The sequence below is a fragment of the Scomber japonicus genome, chromosome 11 (assembly GCF_027409825.1).
Source record: "Scomber japonicus isolate fScoJap1 chromosome 11, fScoJap1.pri, whole genome shotgun sequence".
Classification (NCBI taxonomy): domain Eukaryota; kingdom Metazoa; phylum Chordata; class Actinopteri; order Scombriformes; family Scombridae; genus Scomber; species Scomber japonicus.
In genome coordinates, this window is record NC_070588.1 from 15,170,646 (window position 1) to 15,192,969 (window position 22,324).

General features: G+C 41.0%; 3 protein-coding genes across 7 annotated transcripts in view; 1 reads left to right on the forward strand and 2 right to left on the reverse strand.

Moving 5' to 3' along the window:
* dip2a (disco-interacting protein 2 homolog A) overlaps positions 1-633 on the reverse strand; it is an 85,052-nt gene extending 84,419 nt beyond the window's left edge. Inside the window, exon 1 of the mRNA XM_053328527.1 lies at positions 183-633. Within this exon, the coding sequence (XP_053184502.1) occupies positions 183-306 (124 nt within the window). The 5' untranslated portion in view covers positions 307-633. The remainder of the gene's footprint in view (positions 1-182) is intronic.
* Positions 634-1,898: 1,265 nt separating this feature from the next.
* Positions 1,899-6,892, reverse strand: LOC128367554 (CASP8 and FADD-like apoptosis regulator). Of its 2 annotated transcripts, XM_053328143.1 has the most exons (11): positions 6,869-6,892; positions 5,907-5,943; positions 5,433-5,800; positions 5,235-5,340; positions 4,950-5,085; positions 4,166-4,215; positions 4,011-4,080; positions 3,811-3,857; positions 3,638-3,716; positions 2,783-3,287; positions 1,899-2,699 (listed from the first exon to the last, which is right to left on the reverse strand). In XM_053328143.1, exons 3-11 carry the CDS (start codon positions 5,726-5,728, stop codon positions 2,570-2,572), a joined length of 1,419 nt encoding a protein of 472 aa, XP_053184118.1. In that variant the 5' UTR covers positions 5,729-5,800; positions 5,907-5,943; positions 6,869-6,892; the 3' UTR covers positions 1,899-2,569. The 2 variants fall into 2 exon arrangements, with proteins under 2 accessions (XP_053184118.1, XP_053184119.1); XM_053328144.1 differs by lacking the exon at positions 6,869-6,892 and having other exon boundaries at positions 5,907-6,009.
* The window catches only part of LOC128367553 (hyccin 2-like), a 47,572-nt gene continuing 31,642 nt past the window's right edge, over positions 6,395-22,324 (forward strand). The window contains exon 1 of one of the 4 annotated variants that reach the window (XR_008321928.1): positions 6,395-6,697. The gene's annotated coding sequence lies outside the window, so the exon portion shown is untranslated. Of the gene's footprint in view, positions 6,698-6,739; positions 7,068-22,324 lie in introns of those variants that run through there. The other 3 variants (XM_053328139.1, XM_053328141.1, XM_053328140.1) reach the window with 3 other exon arrangements.

Consider the following 22,324-nt stretch of genomic DNA (forward strand, 5'->3'; position numbering starts at 1 on the left):
TCGGTGATGCTGGCATGTTTTTTTTAAACATGAGCCATAAAGCCAAGATAAAGGGCGGTGGTTCAGATGGCTGTCAGGCACATGATGACTGAGGTTTAAAGCACCCAACCAAAAACAAACAGCCTTCTGGTGACACTTGGAGCAGTAGTTTTGCGTAGCGTTTCATGTTGTTATCAACTTACCCTCGGAGAGCTCCAGCTCCAGCTCCGCCAGCTTCTCCCGGACCTCCGCCGGCAGAGTCATAGCGACAGCCGGCGTGGGCTCCAACATCATCGTTAGCAACCCGGTTGAGGTTCTCTCTGCCATTGCGATCCAGTAAAAAGCGCGAATGGGTCCAATAGGTTGTCGGTAAGAATGACAATACAACCAGACACGAAAAAATAAAAAATAACAACCCCTCCTCACTTGGTTTCGGCTAAGGGGGAGCAAACAGGGTGTTGGTGCTTCTCGCTGCAAAGGCGTACAGATGTGTGAGAAATCTCTTCAAACGTCATGACACGGCTAGCTCCAAGGCTAGCAGACACACCTGGCTGTGTGTGTCCATGTACTGTGGCGGGCAGGCCCCTGCCACTGTCTCCGTGCCTGCTGTATGTCCCGCGGCACTGACTGAGTCCTGAATGACGGCGGCTGCTTCACTTTAACTGTGGAGGGAACTCATTCAACTCATCGCTCGCTTCCCACGGCGCAGTCGCCATTGCATCATAGCAACAGCAGCCCCGGCCGTGCGCGTTCACAAGGCCTGCTGCTGTGCCTGCGCGCGTGCTTGTTTGCTGCACGCTTATGTCGCACATGTATAACTTGTCTGCCTCCTGCTGTTACAATCGCAGCGCTGCTCAGCACATACTGTGACTGCTGTTTGAACTGTGAAATACTGCTGTGCTTCTCAGATATTTATTCATCTATTAATTTATTCAATCATGCATTCATATTTGCTTTTGGGATTTTACATCCAAAACTGAACTCAACTTTGCCAGATATTGGTATGGTTAAAAACATGTAGCCTATATTAGGAAGATTGTGTAGGATAGTAGGCCTGTACAAACTGGCCTATGCCACAGGTAACTCACACACCATTAGGAAAGAAATCTAAACACTGTGGCCAGACAGTAGTCCTCCTACATACAATTCCCAATAAAAAATACTACTGTTATAATAAACCATGTTAGGCTTGAGGTAAACTTAAAGATACCCCCCATACAGGTATTAAGTAGTATTGGGGAACATCACTTTTAAAAGTAACTAATTACATTACAAAGTTACTTCCATTAAAAAGTAACTAGTTACATCACATCATTACCTTCTGAGAAAAGTAACTTGTTAAGAGTACTTTTGTGTCACTGAAAATGGAAAACCCTTCGTAATTCCTCGCACATGTTGTTTTAGTCCAGACCTTTTTTTTAGTTTAGTTTATTTCGAACATGTTAACATAATGAAACAAAACAAATAGGCTGTGGTTTATAACTAAATAGATATTATAGCAAATAAACAAAAACATAAAAAATAATAATTTAAAATAAGAAAAATGAAATCAAATAAAACATTTTGACCACTGAGTTTTCTCAATAGTGCAAATAAAATAAATAAAATATAATCTTGTAAAAAAAAAAATCTTAAAAAAAGGTAAAAGTATTTAAAATCAAATAAATTAAATAAAAACATAGAAGATATAGAAAATAAAATTTAAAATGAAATAAAAGGACACATTTAAAAGTTAGTGTAGAGATAGATAGATAGATAGATAGATAGATAGATAGATAGATAGATAGATAGATAGATAGATAGATAGATAGATAGATAGATAGATAGATAGATGGATGGATGGATGGATGGATGGATGGATGGATGGATGGATGGATGGATGGATAGATAGATAGATAGATAGATAGATAGATAGATAGATAGATAGATAGATAGATAGATAGATAGATAGATAGATAGATAGATAGATAGATAGATAGATAGATAGATAGATGGATAGATAGATAGATAGATATCAGTCATATGTACTGTAGTGTTTATAAGCCTTCATCACTAATTTCTTCACATTTCAACACATTTTAAAACATTAATACTATTAAACAAACTTTACATGCTGTCTGTCTACATATCTGTTTAGCTGCACTGTGTGGCAAGACAATGGCTACTCACAATAATTAGTTATGTACAATACATAGTTATATAAAACATCTATTCATATTATATACAGACCATATTGCCCTAAAATGTTTTGTTTTTGTTTTTGTCTTTTGTTTTTGTCTTTTGTTGTTTTTAACTACTTACTATTATCACTGTTGTTTTTTCTTGTGTGCATATCGTATTTATGTCTGTTAGGGACGTTTTAAAATGTATAAGTTACAAATTCATATAGGATACAAGCAATTGGCCTTTGCACCTTCATCTTAAAAAATAAATAAATTTAAGTGTTTTGAGTTAATACAACCAGTAGGGGTCATAGTAGACACAGTAAAAAAAAAACAAGGTTCTTCTCTGGCAAGGAGTACAATATCTATATGTTAGGTTGATAGAATGGAGGGTTTGGTGAAAGTGATTAAAGTGAGTAAGAATTCCTCTATTGTAAGCAAAGCTGTTTCCTTAGAGTATGTTTCAGATTGATGTGGTAATCTTCTCCAGGATTCCTATTGTTGTGTTCATAGATGGCCCTGTTCACCTCAAGATGAGCATCAATAAGAGATGTATTCCTGTCAGAACACAGACAACAGTTTAATCCTGTACATAAAAAAGTTTTTTTTTTAAATAAAGCTCACATATAAACTGTATGTACCTTCTCTGGCCTTTGTGTAAGGCATCTGTCAGAGTCTTCAGGTAGATGGAGCGATGATGTCCTTGTTGCAGGTGACGTTCATCTGTCCAGCAGTGACTCCAGAACACATCTGCATCTGTAGGGACTGAATTACCCCTGGACAGCCCATCAAAACCATCTGTCTCCAGATCCTCGTCCCGATGCTGCATCCTGGCATAGGGCTGGAACTCAGGGATGCTGTACCTCTGGATGAAGAAGAGTTTAGGCTTGCCAGCCAACATGGGGCATGCATCCGCAGTGAAAAGCTGCCTGACACTGTCAAGACGAAGACCCATGCTGTACGAGTCTGTAGCCAGAAGATGACTGGCTGTGCCACGGCTAATGATGCAACAGACAAAGCCGTCACCTCTGTGGTTCTCTCTCTGTCTGGAAATCCTTCTGAGAGTTGAAAGTGTGTCATCCACACTAAGCAATTTGTGAAGGACCACATTGAAGTGAAGAGCCTTAAATGTATGTTCCAGCATCTCTGAGGGAGTAAGGAAAGATGAAATCATGCATATGAGTTTTACCCTGATGATAAGTCACAAAACCCCCCCAGAAAAACACACAACGTTAGCACAACCAGCACTCCAAAACCCCAATGATGTTCAGTTCAGTTAAACAGCTTAAAATCCTTCCAAATAAGAAGCTGGTACCAGGTAATGTTTACATTTTCCCTTGATAAATGACTGCAACTACTAATCAACTAGCAAAACAGCTGCAGATTATTTTCTGTCAGGTGACTCATCATTTAATCGACTGGTTGTCTCAGCTCAAATTCAAATCAAATTTAATTTTTCAGTGGTATAGTCTGTTACTCTGTGCTTTGTGTCTCACCTCCGTCATTGCCCACACAGTCTATGATAACACATACTCCTCTGGGATCACTGTTAAATTTGTACCAATCTAGTGGACTCTGCAACACAAAGGAGCAAGAAGAGACATTTCATTAATGCATTTAAATGATCAGACATGCTGAAAAAAACAGCAAAGATCAGCACAAACCTTACCCAATTGTTCTGCCCTCTGTATATAGGCACTGTTTTTTTTTCATGGACTGAAATGAAATGAAAGTAAATACCAATGGTAAGTGCAATGACGGAACTGGGGCTTTCCAACTCTAAGGGGTAGACATAAAAATAGTTGCCAACAGCAGTTTCATTGTACTGAAATTGGTATTTTGAATTCTATGTAATTCATAATGTCTTACCAATGTGACGGGACTGTACCAGTCTTGTTTGTTGTGGAGATTGGGTACTATTTGGAGTGGGGGATTGAAGCTAAAGAGAAGTTGGTTTTCATGAGTGTTCATTTCATGAGAGAAAATATTAATAAGCATGATCTTTTATTCACAGTCTTACTCACAGGAAAACTGTAATTTTGCTGTTGACATGAACCTTGTTCAGATATTCCAACTGTGAAAGGTGTAAATAGAAAGAAATACAAGTAAATATAAGTAATAAGGTATCATTTCATAAAAGTATTGGTTAGTTAATGAGCTTTCTGTACTTTTGAAACAAGAATGCTTTAGGACAGTGGTTTTCAAAGGCTGAGACAAAGGTCAGAAAAAGGCCCACCCCCTCACTGACATCACCACCACAAGTTTACTTGCTCAGTTTCACTTAATGCCCAGATGCCTATGGAATCATGATTATCTTATTTGATCCCACAGACAGAAGATAGCCTGGTATTGCTGTTTGACATACAGTACTTCATACTACACCAAACATATGAAATGTCTGAAGACATTTATAGGTTTTTGAAACTTTTTAACCAAGGCTACTGTATTTTATGAGATCTCCTTTTGATAACTAATAATAATAATGTAATATGTTTTCACTTCCATTCATTGAGCCTCGCCTGAAGTTGTTTGGAGCCCCCCTGGGGATGCTTGCCTCCCACTTTGAAAACCTCTGCTTTATGATCAATGAACAAGTGAATTTATAGTGTTTGGTTGGGATCGAATCATAGTTTCATACATAATTCTTTCACTAGTATCAGTCCACTTCTCTGTACATGTGGTCATACGTCATACTTCACATTCTTTTTCCTGAGAATGTTCCTCAAATATCACTTTCATTTCACATTTTGTCACAAGGGATTTTTTTTCAGTCATTCAGTATTAAATGCAAAAAGAAAATCCATTCACCTGATGTCTTGTACATATTCACTTTTTTGGCCAGGTCAATCCTGTCAATGTTTCTTAAGCATTCTTCTACTAACTCCACCCTTTCAGGTGAAACTTTATCCAACTTCTCCAGTTCAGTAACTACGTCCAGGAAATTCTGTCACACAAGAGAGTTTTTTTCTTATTTCAGAGTGCATACACTTCTGTGGTATGCAAAAAGAAATAAAAATAGATTTTGACATTTCTTCTGGGGTGACATCAAAACTCCCCACCCATGCACAAGTTAGAGTACAGGCATGGTTTCACCTTTGCTTTTTCTGTCTTTTCACGAGGCAGTGTGCTGCTTAACAGGAATTTCACACTGTTCAGATCTTCACTGGCCATATCCTCACTTATATTAGCAATCAGTACTCTGCAGTGAGGAATACAAAGATTGTGTATGTTAAATTGAATAGTTGAAAACATTTAGGATTCATCAAGTATCTTAAATACTTCATATTTCACCTGAATCTTGGCAGCACCTCCCTGTGTTTCAGAGTCGTCTCCACCTCAGCTCTGCTGCATCTGAACACCTGCTTCAGGATGTCAAAACGCCTCAAATGCAGGAGAAGCTCTGCCAGGAGCAGACGACCATCCTCACAGCCTGTCACTTTAGACCTCAAGACGTCCTTCAAACAAGACACGCTGTCGTCTGCGTCCAGGTTTTCACACAAGTATAGGAGCCTTCTGCCTTCACCGCAGCTGAGAGAATCTGCTATGGTATTAATAACCTGAAGCAGATGTGTGTCTGGAAGAGCCATTTCTGAAGGTAGACGATGACTTGTGGTAGTTGACAAAGGGAACTTTGACGTCCGATAGACTACGCCTAGAAGCTGGATCAGATAAAACACTGTTAGGTAGCCTATGAGTTCCGTAGCCTAACTATCGTGAAACTACGAATGCCTAAAGGAAAAGAAACGATTATTGAGGCGGTCTTACCTTTTAGCGTCGAACTCTGATTACAGAGGCGGGGGATCTGAAGATAAATGTACACAAATTGACATGACGTTACTTCTGGGGAATTTGTGAGTCAGAAGCTTTCTTATATACAGTCTATGGTCAGAAGAGTGAAAGCGAAAGCAAAAAAATGCGGATGTGCATTAACCCCCCTCCCACACACACACACACACACACACACACACACACACACTAAAGTAGCTCTAAACTGACACAGATGAGACCATGGGCCCCCATTTCAACTTTTGCCTCATGATCCCCTCTCTGAAAGGACTTTTTAGATGTTATATAACAGAAAAGTCACACATTCAGTTAGTGTTACTTATGGGTGCAATGGCAATGAAAATCAAATCTCCCCTTCTTTGCTGGGGACCCCTTGGAACTCCCTCAAGGATCCATAAAGAAGAACCACATACTTAAGTACATGAATTGCACCCTAATTATAAAGTGTTTATGACTATAAATCTATAACGTGCAGTTCTTCTGTTGGTGCTGAGATTTCCGACAGCCGTGAATGTGTCACTCCTGCTCCCCCTGCAGGTCGTCCCAGCGTTCCGCTCTTTCTTCTGCTCAGTCTGGCCAATCGTGGAGCTCTGTGGCCGTTCATCAGCACCATTGCAGTGTGGAGAGATCATCCGGAGGTCCTGCTCGCAAATAGAGGGATCATTTGGAGGAAAGATAGTCGACCTGGGTGAGAGCTCCCGGGCAAACACCACCCCGTGCTTCCTCGACTCAGTCACGGCGTGACACTGCCACAACGAGCTTCACTCCGGGTGAGTATTTAGTTATTTGGTAGCTGGTAAAACACTCCGGTTTTTCCAGGTAGTCGCAGTCAAGGGCTGCTGCTGACTTTCATCAGCACTACGTGGTGTTGATGGACACCCGCGGTGAGGAGACTCTAACATTTAATGCTAAGTGTGTTTAGCGAGGGGGGGCTAACTTACACATCAGATGCTCCGGCGTTGAAGTCAGGCAGCCAGCCGCTTCGGCCTGGTCACGACCGAGGTTGAGGATGTCCACCAGCAGCTGCCATGCAAAGCCAAGCTAAAGGTAGCTAACGTTGTTGGCGTGTGGGCTCCAGTTTTCGTGGCAGTGCTGTGAACAGACGTCAGCTAGCAGTCAACTCACCGTCCAGATAACACGGTGAGTTAGCTTGTTACAGCGGAAGGTAACACAAAACGACAGGTTTAATTAGGCTGTGACTCAATGGTAGCTGATACACATTTCTTCTTGAAAAATATATATATGTACAGTTTGGGGTTTTTTTGCCAATGGAGCAATTTACAATTGAACTCCTCAAATGTTCATGTAGTAGTAAGTAATGGTGAAGTAACATTAGTTTTGTGAAACGAGTTGCTGTAGAGGAGTTAGATAACCACCGTCATATCCAGCAGAAGATCTGAAGGCTTTGCTGTATTGTCAGCTGACCTTAGTGGTCAGTTTGTGACTCATGTGTTTTTGGCTGGTTGGGTGGCAGTTAGTTGTCATATCATTATGTGTGTGAGCAGTACCTTGGTGGTTAAATATGAACATAGGTTTGTTTGGCATGAACAAATAAATTGTGCAATACAGTCAGTTGCCTCAGTCCACATGGGCTAGAGTGCAATCTGCACGGTCAGTTTAAAAGCATCAGTAATATTGATTCAAATGTTTGTTTGAATGGCACCATCTCATACAAAAGCATTTCAAAGTGCTTTACATATAAATAAAATCAAACAGCTAAATTGTGCTTATACACTGAAACATGTATACACACATGCAAATATACTGTTCAAATACATTTAAGTAAATTCTGAACTGAAAAGGAAGGTCTTCATGTTACTATAAAAAGCACACAGTGTCAGAGCAGGTCTAAGTTCAGCAGGCAGACAGATCAATTCTTTAGGTGCCCAAATGCTGAAAGCCCTGATCAGACCTTGAAAATGCTCTGAGTACATGGAAGAGATTTTCACCTTGTGACCTGAGAGATCTACTGGGGTTGTAAACTGACAGCATGACTGTAATGTACTGTGGAGCTAGACCATTAATATTAAGATTTCATTGAGGGTGGGTGAGAATACAGTTGCTGTTATTACAATGTATTGTATATAATGGTTAAAAAACCTGAATAATAAAAATGATAATGATCTGAATAATAATAATTTTAAGATGTCTATATTGACATTTGTCAGTACTTGACACACACACACACACACACACACACACACAGAGATACTGGTAGCAGTGAGCAACCACAGTGCAGCTCCTGGGGACCAACTCTAGTTGTTTTTACCAGTGCCTTGGTGAGGAGCTCTGACAGGAATATTAATTCCTAACATATATGTTGTTACCTGAACATATGGCGCTTTTCCACTACACAGTTCCAGCACGACTTCACTCGACTCAGGTTTTTTTGCGTTTCCACTAGGGATAGTACCTGGTACCTGGTACTTTTTTAGTACCTGCTCTGCTGAGGTTCCAAGCGAGCTGAGCCAATACTAAATGTGACGTCAACAGACTGCCGGCCACTGATTGGTCAGAAGAGTTGTCGCTGGAGGAGTCATGAGCCGTCCCACACAAGAATCAAACCCAGCATTTTTAAATACCGGCAACAGCGTTACAGTCATTCGTTTCTCTTCTCTTACTTTGTGTGTGACAGAAAGCCACATACAGCAGCAAGTACACCAGTGCCTCCATGTCCTCCATTGTTTATGTGTTTTGTGTCGCGTATAAAACGAAGTCACGGCAGAATTCACGGAGCTGTGCTATGATGACCCCGCCCACGTTGAATAGGTACTTTTTTGTAATGGAAAAGGTCGTTCCTGGAACCGTACTGAGTCGAGCCGAGTAGTGCTAGAACTATATAGTGGAAAAGCGCCAATACAGGTTGTGTGAGAGAACGTGCCAACTCCACACAAAAAGAGCCTGGCACGGCTGGGGTTTGAACCCAGGACCTTCTTGTTGTGGGACAACAGTGCTAATCACTTAGCTGCCCAATGCTGCCCAATTAATTAAGTGCCGGATTAATTAAGCACTTTGTAAACCTAGAGGAGATTTTTTAAGCTTCACACAGCAATTCAGTTGCATAGCTGTTCTAAAATATGAATCAGAATTTATTATACTTGTCTTCACCAGTTGCCCAAAGTAACCAGCAAACAACTCTTTTACAACAACATCATTCATTCATTAATTCCCCGTAGCTCTGCCAAGCCAGTTTGCTTCTTCTTTTTAGTTGATTGTTCGTTTTTGACAGGCTGCTGTTTATAATACAGACATCCATGAACAAAATGTCACTTGAGGTGATATTGGTCATGAAGAATAAGACACCCCTCCAATAATGACATAGTGGGCAAAGATGTAGAGCTGAAGATCCAGATAATTCCATGCCATCTGCTGCTCATCCTCAATCATCATCCTCCTCTCTCTTCCTCCTCCTCCCTTGCTCTATCTCTGCCACCATGTGTTTTGGGACTAGGCTATCATCAGAGCTGCGGTCTATTTTAGACGGAAACTCCATTTACCCACTTAATCTGTGTCTCTGTCTCTAGGAGCCGAGTTTCTTTTATTGCTCAGTGTAACATATTCAGCCCAGGTCCTGTGACGAGCAGAAGGCTGTAAAAAAAATGAACAGAATCATATTGTGTAGGTTTGCTTATTGATCAGTATACTGCAGGCTTGTGGTCATGTGCTCCATAAAACGCTTAAGCTTGGATTCACTGGAAGCTGAGGTCAACTCTTGTGAACTTTGTGCCAGTGTATGAGCTGCTTAATAATCCACAATAGTGTCATTTGTTGGTCATACATGTGCTGCCGTGGTGAGTTTACTGAGAGAGTAATAAACCAAAACAAATCTAACTCTACTGGGCTCCAGAGTGGGTTGCCTCCCTCCAACCTATGGTGATACACAACGCCTAAGGGATCAAAGCTGTAATTAGCATGCCATGGATTAGCAGTGGGGACTATTTTCCACTGTACTTGCCCCCACAGAGCCAGAGGATCACACAGGCAGCCAGCCCCCTTGTCCTTCCCCATTTTCCAATGGAGAAAATGTGAATTGCCATGTTTGTTGTTGTCCTCCAAGGCCAAACAAACAAGAGACCCCCCAATGCTACCTATGGGAGTCTGTATTTGGAAACAGTATTTCTTAAATTGATTGTGTAATTCATTTTATTTTCCTGATTGTTGTCGTTTAGCATCCAAATCATTTCTTGATGTACTTTAAGTCACTAATGGAGTCATTCTAGCCATGTTGCCTGCAGATATTCTTGAGAATCAGCTGGGTATGTTGTTGGCATGCAGAGAGAGCTGTTGTGCTGCTGACTCACTACACTGCCAGGTATGAGGTTCGTCTGTGTGTTGGCTGATTTCATCATGTACAGTATGTCCCCCCCCTCGGGGCTCAGTGCCTTGTCCCTCAGTCAGCCAAACAAGAGTTCATACTGCTTCTCTGGGGGGCTCCGAAGAGGTGGAGTAACATAATGTCAGTGTGTACTCTCTTGTTTGCAAATGAATCAATGCTTTCAAAGCTGATTGTGCAACAAGGTTTAGGAATCACAGGGTATATTGCCCAAACTAATGATGGTATTATCGTACAGGCAATATGCAATATACAGCAGGAAGGAGACTTATGTTTCATCCCAATATACCTCTAACATGGCAAATAATTCATCAAAGTGCCAAGAGTCAATCTGTGCAAATGAATTTAAGCATAAAATAGCAAATTACTCCGTCTAATATGTAATAAAACAAACAACAACAATTAGACTGATATTGTATAGCAGCAGACGTGAACATATCATTATGTACATCCTCCGAGAACAATGTGGAATGAAGGGAAGGGGTTGCTAATGAGTAATAAATACATCCATTATTGATCAACTTCTAGAAAATAGTAGAAAGTGCCTAGTTTCCCAGAGCCCAGGGTGATATCTTCAGATTGCTTCACATTACAAAACCTGAAGTATCCGTTTTACAATGTTTGGGGTTTTTTTCAAGGGAAAAAAACGGTAAATCTTCACATTTTAGAAGCTGGAGCAATGTTGTACTCTTTCCTTTTAAATGTACAACCAGGTTATCCATCAGGACATTCTTGAGGTGGTAAGCTACTCAGAACTTGTCTCATAATCATTTTAGATGACATCTAAACAAATATCACACTATCTAGATACACTTTTTTTGTGTGTGGTGTTTTGTATTGATTTTTAAGATCTTATCAGAGGTATCTCTCACCTCCACCATGCTAGACTGCATGAAACACTCAGTTTTGCCTCTGGGACTGAACTCAGTTGAGGGACTTCCTTTTGCTGTGTGACATTCATTGTTCTGTTTGTACCACATGGGATACATTTGTAAGTTTCAGCTGTGTCAAGCAGCTCGACCAGATAACCTAATTTGACATGTTGTCATGCAACTGCAACCCTTGAACAGAAGGAAAAGACAAATCCTGCTGCTGACCCGAACACAGTTTATGTGCGTTTCAGTATGTTGGTGCATTTGGAAAAGGAACACAAGCTCTGTATTTTGCAGCTTAATATGGCAGCATGACCAGTGTATTTAAGCCAAGATAATAGGTCATCATCCTGTCAGAGCCACAGTTCTCTGCTGGGCTTTACTTTGCTGTCGGTCAGCTCTCTGCTCCCTTGCTCAGCTTGCTGGTCACGACTCAGCGCCTGTCTGAAGTTGAACAGACGCCAAAGCCTTGGTTGATTCCAGGAGCCTTTGAATTATAGCCAGTTATTTGTTGTTGTGATGTGATGGAAAATACGTTGAAGGAAAGTGGAGGCCTTTGCTGAAGCAAGCTGAGAGATGTACTGGAGAGTGAGGCAGGGGTGGGGTAGGGTAGGGTATCCTTTGAATTTGATCAATTCCCAGTTTCGATCCCAATGTGTTTTACAAAAAAAGAGGTCAAATGTTTAGATAATAAAATATCTTTATTGTTTGAAGCATAAAATTCAAAGTATTTTAACTGAACATTGACAATGTAAAAACATACAATAAAAATGTATGCTCCACAGTCAGTATACATTTTCTTGTGAGTGCTGTGATTTTTGACCCTCTTAAGTTTTCTCTTCGGTTATCTTTCCTTTTATTGCCAAAGAGAACTGTGTCGTGGTGTGTTATCCCAGGCTGTTCTGGAGGTGCTAGCGTGGGCTGATGACACTCTAGAGCTGGAAGTCCACAAGACATCAAACATTGAACATTTTTCACTACTGTTGGGACGTTAGCCATGCATCATGATTCTATCTGCTTGTATGCATTCTTGTGTGGCTGTTCTTTACAGTATGTTTAGTTCAGCATGTGACTTTCCTCGGTTCAGTATGCTCCCTAACCCAACACTTGACAGAGCACCACTTAGTTGTAGTATGCTCAGGGATGTGAGCTTGCCAACTTTGCCAAGTTACTCAGGTTATTCATGTGCATGTAGTGTTGCTGCCATGTCCCGCTCCCACCTCCCCCCTCTGTGACAGCAAGCCTTTGAGTGAAGCAGTTCAGAAAGACTATAAATATGTTTTGATTTCTGATGTAGTTGGACAGCACATCATGAGAACCAGTTCTGAGCCAACCGTAAATCGGCATCTGTCAGCAGGTGTCCTGATTCCATGCAGGAAACGAATGTGACCCCAAAACTGAGGTACATACTCAATGATGAATTTTGTTTACAGTCACACCCTTAATAGCCATGTCCCTGCAGATATGTAGTCTTTGTTTACAATAATAAAGGGTTTTTACATTTAGGAACCAATAAGCAGAATCAAATTCATTTGGTTCCAACCTATAGGCACCTGTTCCCTTGCATTTAGTGAAGCCTAGTTGTTAGCACAGCCAGTGTACTTGGCATCGTTTGTTGGTTTGCTTTGGAATAAGAGGAAGGATGATTTGGAAAAAAATGCAGCCTCGCTGATCAAACATAGTCAAAGTCAAATGTCTAAATGCGGCAGTTTGCAATGCACAATAAATTTTTTTCTGAGTACTAAAAATCTTGGAAGTGTTTGAGTGTCTCATTGGCAAGGGAAAATCTGGCCAGGGCTTGAGGGCTAATGCTTATTAACTTGGCCACAGTTGCTCACTAGCAGTAATTTCTTTGTGTCTGCTGCAGTGCAATGGATGGAGCCAAAATGTAGCTGACATTATTGTTGTTTTTCATTCAGTACTGTAGGAAACTAGCCAGGCTATCGCCAGACCCTACCTCACTTGTGGTAGGGTCTAGAGCCGTTCATTTCCTCGTATTTGAGACGGGATCAACGAATGTCGATCAAATGCTTCTGTACGCTACTGGACAAACTTACAGCCAATCATATCAACGATACACAATGACGTATTCAGAGCCTGTAGGGAGCAGCACAAACATCATTTTTATGAAGAAAAAATCGAATCATGTAGCACAAGTGTTTGTTCTATTTTCAAAGTGAACTTGCCTTCCAATTTATTTAGCACACAGTCTACTGCTGCTTTCAATGGTTGCTGCAGCTCCGTGGCTGCTATGCTGGATGTAAACAGAGTCGCTCTACAGTTGTCATCGCCTTGAGCCTGCCTCCCCGTTCTGTGATTGGTTCCCTATCTCAGGCGAAAATTTTGTCTTGGTGGCCATGCTAACTTTCTGAGTGAAGTGGAATGTCGCTGGAAATAGAGCATGGGTTTACCCAGGCTAGTAGGAAACTATTTGATCCAATGACTGTTATGAGACTCTGGGGTGGGAGAAAGTTGAGAGGCCAAGCTCTCTGGCTTGATTTTCTTGATATTCAGCAGTTTTGTAATAAACACACCCACACCCACCACCAGCACCAGCACCAGCATCAACGGTGGGCAGTGTAGTCATTCACCCCCTCTGTTCTGTGTTCCCCTGAGTTGATCCTTTGGCCTTCCAGGCTATGCCCTCAGGCCTTTGGGATGTCAAGTGGTGTTGGCATGTCACGCGAGCTCAAGGTGGCCCATTGTTAGATGACTGCTGAGCAGCTTACATGGCAGTGCAGCATTTTCCTCCTTTTCTCTGGAGTAAAGTTAAATGCTGAGCTGTTCCCCCACACCATGTGCATATTGTCAGCAGCAGTGCTAAATACTGTGGAATTAGTGGTCATGTGTCTGTAATTTGAACTTTCAGTGAACTTGTGACTGCTCAAGCTTTCATAAAAATAAAACTCCCCACCTTACAAGCCTTGTTTACATCAGTTAGTTGCACCTGCTCAATCTAATACAACACAATGCATTAGCACCACTGTGAATCCTGCCATTGTGAAGGTTGTAAGTTGTTTGACACTGTCAGAGAAGCGCTGATTAACCTCAGTGATATTCTTTACGGATATAGTTAGTCTTACATTGCACAGGATTATTATGATAGGTATATATAATGTTGTCTACACCTCCTTCACTTTAATATTATATTAAAGTTCATTTGAAATTGAATTGTCTTTTTTGTCTGCCACAGGAAACACATCTGCAATGAACCAAAAGAAAAAGAGAGGAATTCATAGTTTTTTAGTTAGTCAAGTTTGGTGTTCATTGTTCATATTTTGCATTGATTTGACATAATCAGTGAGTTATCCGTCTCAGTAGATGAAATCCTCACTTTGATATAGCCAATTGAGTCTTTGCATAAATCTCTGCGCTGCTGTATGATATGGCAGACCAGACAGTCACACTGAGCCTGATAGCATCCTGCTACACAATACAGGCACCACAACACAACAACACACATTAGTTTTGCTGCTAAACTCCAATCTTAACATACATGGACAAAGACAAGACATGAACACACGTATTGCACAAGCCACCAAACAAACCGGAGAGAAGTGCACCGCTAAGGTCAGTTTGCGAGCTAGATAGCTAATTAGCCAGTGAGCATCAGCCCATTACACAGTATGTAAATGTATCTGCAAATGCGTCTTCAGTCTCTTTAGATGCAGGTGTGATGGTCTTTACTCTAAAGGCGCTTTTCCACTACACAGTTCCAGCACGACTCGACTCGACTCGGTTTTTTTGCGTTTCCACTAGGGATAGTACCTGGTATTTTTTAGTACCTGCTCTGCTGAGGTTCCAAGCGAGCCGAGCCAATACTAAATGTGGCGTCAACAGACTGCCGGCCACTGATTGGTCAGAAGAGTCATGAGCCGTCCCACACAAGAATCAAACCCGCCATTTTTAAATACCGGCAACAGCGTTACAGTCATTCGTTTCTCTTCTCATGCTTTGTGTGTGACAGAAAGCCACATACAGCAGCAAGTACACCACTGCCTCAATGTCCTCCATTGTTTATGTGTTTTGTGTCGCGTATAAAACAAAGTCACGGCAGTTTCGCAGAGCTGTGCTATGATGACCCCGCCCACGTTGAGTAGATACTTTTTTGTAATGGAAAAGGTCGTTCCTGGAACCGTACTGAGTCGAGAACTGGATAGTAAAAAATCACCATTAGTCTACTCTGGTAACCACACTGTTTACGCCCATGGTTTGTAGTTTCAGCGCAAGTTTGTTTACTTTGTCTCTTGTTCCCTACAGTGTAACCCCGGCACTCTGCCAGCTGCTGTCAAACAGACACCGCCACACCCCTCCAGCTGCACAAAAAGCAGAATTTCTGATATTTCCCTAGAGACCCTTTTTTCTTATTTTTTAATTACACAAGTTATTAACAATACATTAAAAAAACTAACCCTAACCCAATTCAATTGTACTTTAACAACATCTCTCAATATAATCTACTCTAATAAAACACTGCCACTAACCACAGCTGAGAAAATAATCAGAGTTGAATCAAGACTTCTCTTTTACAGTGTCAACAGCTGAACATTATAACCTTCATGAAGATGGGATTTATTGCAGCACAGTTGTATTAAATCAAATAAGAGTGCACAAGTGTAATAAATAAACTGGTAACTGTGTTTTTCCTCCCCTAGTACTTTTCGCTTATATGGATATCTGCAGGAACATTTGTGCTGTGTCTATTATTAACACAAGTGCACTAGTTTGGAAAAGGGAAAAGGCACTGCAATAGAGACAAATGGTGGACAATTGATTGGTGCAAACACTACAGCCATAATACTGAAAATTAGTGTACAATGCACAACAACTCTTTAAAAATTATTCTGCATAAGAACACAAACTAAATCTTTTAAATCTAAGAAATGCCATTAAGCAGTTATAAGCCAGCTTGTTGTACCTTGATACCTCAATACAGCCTGTGTGTGTGTGTGGCATGTGGATTTGTATGCACACATTTGCATTGAAAGCATTTGTGTTCCTTAGTTCGTGTGGGGCAGGATGCTGTTGGCATTCACCTGTGCTGCTTGTGTGTTGTGGCTCACACTGTTTAATTGGTGGAACCCTGTGTGTCTGTGTGTGTGCACTTATTTGCAACACGGGCCCATCCCAACACGTCTGGCCAGCTGCAGCAGAGCTAATTTTAGCCCAGGATGTGCGTACGCCTCAGTTCCCCTAGCCTGGCCTATGAGAGATGAGAAGAAGATGAGGCAGAAAGAGTAGCCAATTTTTCACTCACTCTCGCACACTGTGTGCACCTTTTCTTTCTTTCTCTCTTTCTCTCTTTCTTTCATTCTTTCGCTCTTTCTTTCATTCTATATTAAGCCCTCTTTTTTTAGTCCTTCTCTCATTGTGACTGGAAAACTGTAGTATGTATTTTGTGTTCCCAAAGAAGTCTGGCTTTTTTGTGTATCGGTGTCCTAGGGGCAGCACTATTGATTCACACAGGAACATATTGACTCACTCTAGCCTGTCTGACAATGACCTTTATTCACCAAAAGTCTGTCATGGCGTCTGTCTGAGGTGCGTGTGTACCTGTCTGCCTCCCTACCTTTAACTGTACATCGTGAACTTTCTACATAGGGAACCAGGCGATAGAGGTCATTTTCCAGCTCTGTATTTGCTATTAATAAACCCCATTCTATTCCCGAGCAGACAGCCTACTACGCTGGTAAGTGGCTGGTTCTTGTTACGATTGAGAGAGGCACAGGCATGGAGATTACAGCGGACTGGTTCGCTGTGGTCAGGTATTAGAGTTAATCCCTCCACCCAGGGAAAGTGTCTGTGAAGTGTTCCATGAAGAACCGCCTGCAAACACACATGCACCAAAGAGGATGAGTAAAATTCCCCTGCGAGTCTGTAAAATGTGTAAGAGGAAAACTTGGGCAGTAAAGACGAGGGAACGAAACGAGTGCATGCATGTGTGTGTCTCTGTGCTTACTCATGCGTTTGGGCTTTGCTCCGTGTTTATGCACAAATCAGCAGACTGAAACAAAACTCAAGAGTGGTCACGAACATTGTTACCCATTGTGGAAGGTACGTCATTTAAATTTCCTAACATTTGCATACAGCTTATGGAAACAGCATCACAGTATTGAAGCAGCGGGAAGAAAAACATTTTAAGTTATGGCTTGTGTCCACCCTGCTGAAGTATCTCCTGGTCTATATCTGACCCTGTGATCTGACCCCTCCCTCTTGAGGTGGTTAAACGGAGAAGAAATGGTACCTCCAGAGATTGAGACATTTCATACTATCATGGTTTAGTTTGTGATGGTCACACTGAGCAGAACTTGGAGGAAAGAAGGACAGAGTCAGAAGTGGCGTAAACAGAACAGGCATGGAGCTTGCTCAAGCTCAATAATTCATGGCTGATTGAGCTAAGCTGACCTTGAAAAATCCCCAGTGTTGGGCTGTTGAAACCTGGCACTCCTCATTTAGGGCAGAGAGGAGAAGTTGAGATGGATAGATACAAACAACCACATACACAACACACTTACATTCTCCCTTTTAGTAAGCTTTTAGTGAACAAAATAATCTACCAACTGTCTGCATTTATTTGATTTCACCTTGAGCATTTGCTTTGGATTTCATTTATTATCATTTATGTATGCTCTTTATTTGGGTTAGGGTTAGCAGCTGGTGATGAAGCTGTACTTACAGTTTTCTACCTTCATCAATGTTGCTTATAATTATATATACCACTTACTTGCCCACATTGTTTCATGGGTGTAAAGAATGTGGATGTTGACAACCCAGTAACTGATGCTTGCTGGTCCTTTTTATAACCACAGTACCAGAACACAGAAAAGGCAAATAATGAACTTCACTCCCACGTCTCTGAAATCAGATTAGTTTTTGACTCCTCTCTCTCTTTTGCTGCCAAAACCTCTCACTAATCTCACAGTTTGCCATAATCCACTCTGATAAATAAACTCACAAATCATTGTATGTGGATTTCAGTATTTATTACAAGTGCTGCGTCACATGGAGACGCTTTGGTACATAAACAAATCATGAAGATGTTTCAGTAGAAGAGCAGTTGGTGCTATCATACCAATCAATCTTTTGTTCAACTGTTTGGGGCATTTCACCCAGTTCATACATCATCTGACTGTTACTGCAACATTTGCATTTGTAATAATGATACTGCACTGTTTTCTCTCTCTCTCTTTTTCTTTTTTACGCAAATGTTTCTACATTTTGCTTGTTCTGAATGCAAAACTCATGACACTTATCGTCAACTCTATGGGGAAATAAAATGACTGTTAAAAAGATAGCTAAAGAATAAGTGTTGCCTGTGTCAGATGATTCAGTAGCATTCATGCTCTGCAGTGGTTCAGTCAGCAGGTAGTTTCCACCGGAGGTCCGAACAGAGACAGACTAACCCTGTAAATCTTTCAGGTCCGTCCCCTCCTCCTCTGTGTGCAGCTGTGGTGAAGAGTGGCTCTCTGTACTTTGCTGGGCCTAAACTTGTGTTTGTTTACACTGGTTTAATGAGTCACATAGATACTTGCATGATTCATCTGTCTGTAATGAATGATGAGTATTGTTGGGTGCTCCAGGCAACCTTCCATTCAGTGCTCACTTCAAATAAGACTTTGGCTACTAGTGGGTGTATTTTTAGCTACAGCTGCGTGGTTTTGTGCCACACGCAGTCACATTTTGTGTGTTACCTGTGGGGAAAATACTTGCGGTAGTCATCAGTCTTACTAGAGCCTCCCACCTGGTTCATTCTACAGTTAAGCTCCAACTAACAAGGTTTGTTTATGATGACATTAAGGTAAACACACAGACACAACAGCAGTGTGGGATTAGCATACAAGTGCTATCTGTCACAGAGCTGACTTGATTAGCATGCGTGTAGTGTTTGTTGAAGGAGTTGCACAGCATGTCGATTAGCGTGCTGCAGCTGTTGATAGTCCTTTGTGTCCTGGCAGCTGGCAGAGGAGAGAACTACCTAAGATGCCTGGAGTGGAGTCATGGCACAACAAACACACACACACACAGGTAATCTTGTGTTGTTTTGGATTTTAGCTAGGGCTGGGCGATATGGCCTTTTACTAATATCCCGATATTTTTAAGCCATGTCACGATACACGATATATATCTCGATATTTTGCCTTAGCCTTGAATTAACACTTTGATGCATACAATTATGCCAGTGTGATGATTCTACATTAAAACATTGTTCATACTACATTAATATATGCTGATTTTAAACATTCATGCCAAAAGGGTGAATCACAACTAAACAAATTCATCAAAACTGTATTTATTAAACAGCTATTAAGCAGTGGCACAAACATGTCATTTCAAAACAAATAAAGTGTCTTTTATGCATGATGTAACTAATATGACACATCAAAATAACACTAAATTAAAGTGCACATTTTGTGCATAATGCCACTAGGATATAAAGGTAGAGCTGACTCTGCTACGTAGATTATATCTTGGATCAAGTGTGTCGATGATCTTTCTGAATCCGGGCTTTTAACCACACTCACTGGGGCCATGTCTTTCTCTGTGTGGTGGGTTACTGCGGACGTTATCTCCTTCTGTTTTTGACTGTTTTAGTCGTATTGCTGTTCTGGAAAAAGAAGACGCTAGACTCAGTTGCGTCAGTGCTGGTTGCTTCGGCACTTTCTTCAATATGTCACTGGCCGGAGATGTGCTCTTGCAGAGTTTCAAGCACACATGGTGATATAACTTTGCTGTACTACCAGCTTTTGTGGTGACGTTTTTATGGCGTACTTTACATATTACGGTTTGTTGTTCAACGTCCTCCCTCTTTTTTTGGGAATTAATCTCCCTCCTCCACTTGTCAATATCACCTGCTGCTCCCGCTACCTGAGATCGCTGCTACTGCTGCTACATGCTGCCGGGCATATGACGTTGCACGCACAACAGAATGTGATGTACGTAACTAGGTGCGCTTGTTTTATCTCTCTGTGCGGAGAGATGAGAGCGTGAGAGAAACCTGTAGTTCAACGGGCCGCGACTAAAAACAAACTGCGTGTAAATTGAATGTATACTCGAATATTCACGATATAGTCATTTTCTACATCCCACAGAGAACAAGCCGCGATACATCGAGTATACTCGATATATCGCCCAGCCCTAATTTTAGCACTGACTTGACTGATTGTATGAAGGATTTAACCTTTGCCAGCTTTAGCTAAGAAATACAGCACAGTCATGAGACTGCTAAGTCTAAGTCAGTGTGTAAAGTAAGTAGCTCCCCCTCTTCTTCATAAGTGCAGTTTTAACATCATAACACATGGCACTCTATATCCACCTGACTGGGCTGCTCACTGGACCTTTTCTCAGTTGCATTAATAAATAAATAAAAAAACACATGACGTAGTGCAACGTCACACAAAACAGCTTGATGCTTGTTGAGGCAGTAAAAGTGCACAAGAAGGGAGTCAGTGCCCCCAAAAAAGTCAAGGCCCACTGCTTCATCAGTGTACAAATGTGATTAAATCAACACATATCATATACACGTTGTTTTTATCATGTAGCTACTATGATAAAACCTTTTTAATATTTTTTAACACAAAGCTGTATTCTGTGATGTTTTTGGGGAATCCGTGTCACTTGTGGTAGATATGTATTAATCATGCTGCACTTTGCCATTTTAACCACTTATCTGGCTTATCACGATAAGATCATGATTCTTTATGAATGTTGTGCAGACAAATGGAAACGTGTGCAGCTTGAGTTAGGCGTTATTGTTTACATCTTTTAATTTCTTGGCCTGTTTTCTACATGTTTTTAAACTCAAATTGGACACACATTAAAAATACAAATTGCTACACTAGCTTATAAATCGATATTAATCACCTTGACAGTATTTGACAAGCTAGAAAGTATAGATTTACATGCAGCTACACTGGAGCTCCTCTCACGATGAAATGTAATATAACTGATGATACTGCATTCATGAACGTTACAGTATATTGTTCACTTTTTGTAGAAGTGTTGATTCTGGCAACTGAGTGTAGTTCTGAGGTAAAACTGTGATGATGCAGGTGTACCAGACAATATTTATGACAATTGTTATTTTAGGGGGGAAAGTCTTGCCGTCGCCTCACTGCAAATTTACAGAGAAACCTTTTTGCATGTAAACTCCTCCGTCTTGAAACTAAATACACACAATACACTCGTTGGCTGGCTGTGTTACAACCTTGTGCACTGTGTTGCAGTGTGTTTGGCAATGTCATTGTAATATGGGGTTTGAAGTGCGGTAAACAGGATGGGTTGGCACTCTCCTATTCCCCTTTGAGCCCCACCGCAGGACAATGAACAGGTCTCGCATAGAGGAAGAGCGGCCCTTGAAGGGAAAGCTTGCTTATTGTCATTTGCCAGGCCTCATTAGGTGTATGACATATTTAGCCAACAGTGACGGCTGAATGGAGAGAATTGTACTCGACTCACAAATACTGGGATGAGATAGGTGCAGAGTGAGGTGGGATTTCACCATAGTACCAAAGTATATGTTAAATATTATGTTCTTACAGTAAGTTATAATTTTGAGCTGCTTTTAAATAATGGGGGACTCTACCTCATATACTAAGCCCTGTTTGGCCCTGTTATGGTGAGACTGAAATTGTTTATTTGGACTGAGCTGAAGACTATGTTCTTTTGTTGTTGTGCCATCATTTTATCTTATACCATCTAATTTGATGCATTTCCAGATGATTTCTTTCTCTTTCACTTGTTTGATATTCTCTCAGAGATCTTCATAGAGATTTTATGCCCTTATAAACTTCTTGCTTTCTCTGTTCTTTATTGTTAATGAGCATGAGTGCGGGACAGACCTATTGAAGATATCTCATCCATTTTTTATAAAATCATTGAGTCCAAAGCTGCACTTATGAACAGTGGTCCATGCTACCTTGCACACAATGACAATGTTAACATGTTGCTGTTCAGAGGGTAATGTTTACCATGTTTACCAGCTTAGTTTAGCATGTTACAATGTGGACATGAGCTAATTAGCACTAAACACACAGCTTAGGCTGATGGGAATGTATTTATTTTTTCTGAAGTATATTTATGTAGAATATTTAGTTTGTGGTGTATTGTTTATTCCTTTTTGCTTCCCTTTGCCGTCTGCCTCTGTTAGCTTTGATGAGTCATACGGATTGTGTATACTTTATCTGGCAAAGGAA

Excerpts from the sequence above, each read along its gene's own strand:
- LOC128367554 (XM_053328143.1), bottom strand. The coding sequence starts at position 5,728 with ATGGCTCTTCCAGACACACATCTGCTTCAGGTTATTAATACCATAGCA. Across the intron at positions 4,081-4,165 it reads AGCAAAATTACAGTTTTCCT|CTTCAATCCCCCACTCCAAA; the intron begins GTGAGTAAGACT and ends ACTTCTCTTTAG. Across the intron at positions 3,288-3,637 it reads CTGTGTGGGCAATGACGGAG|AGATGCTGGAACATACATTT; the intron begins GTGAGACACAAA and ends TTACTCCCTCAG.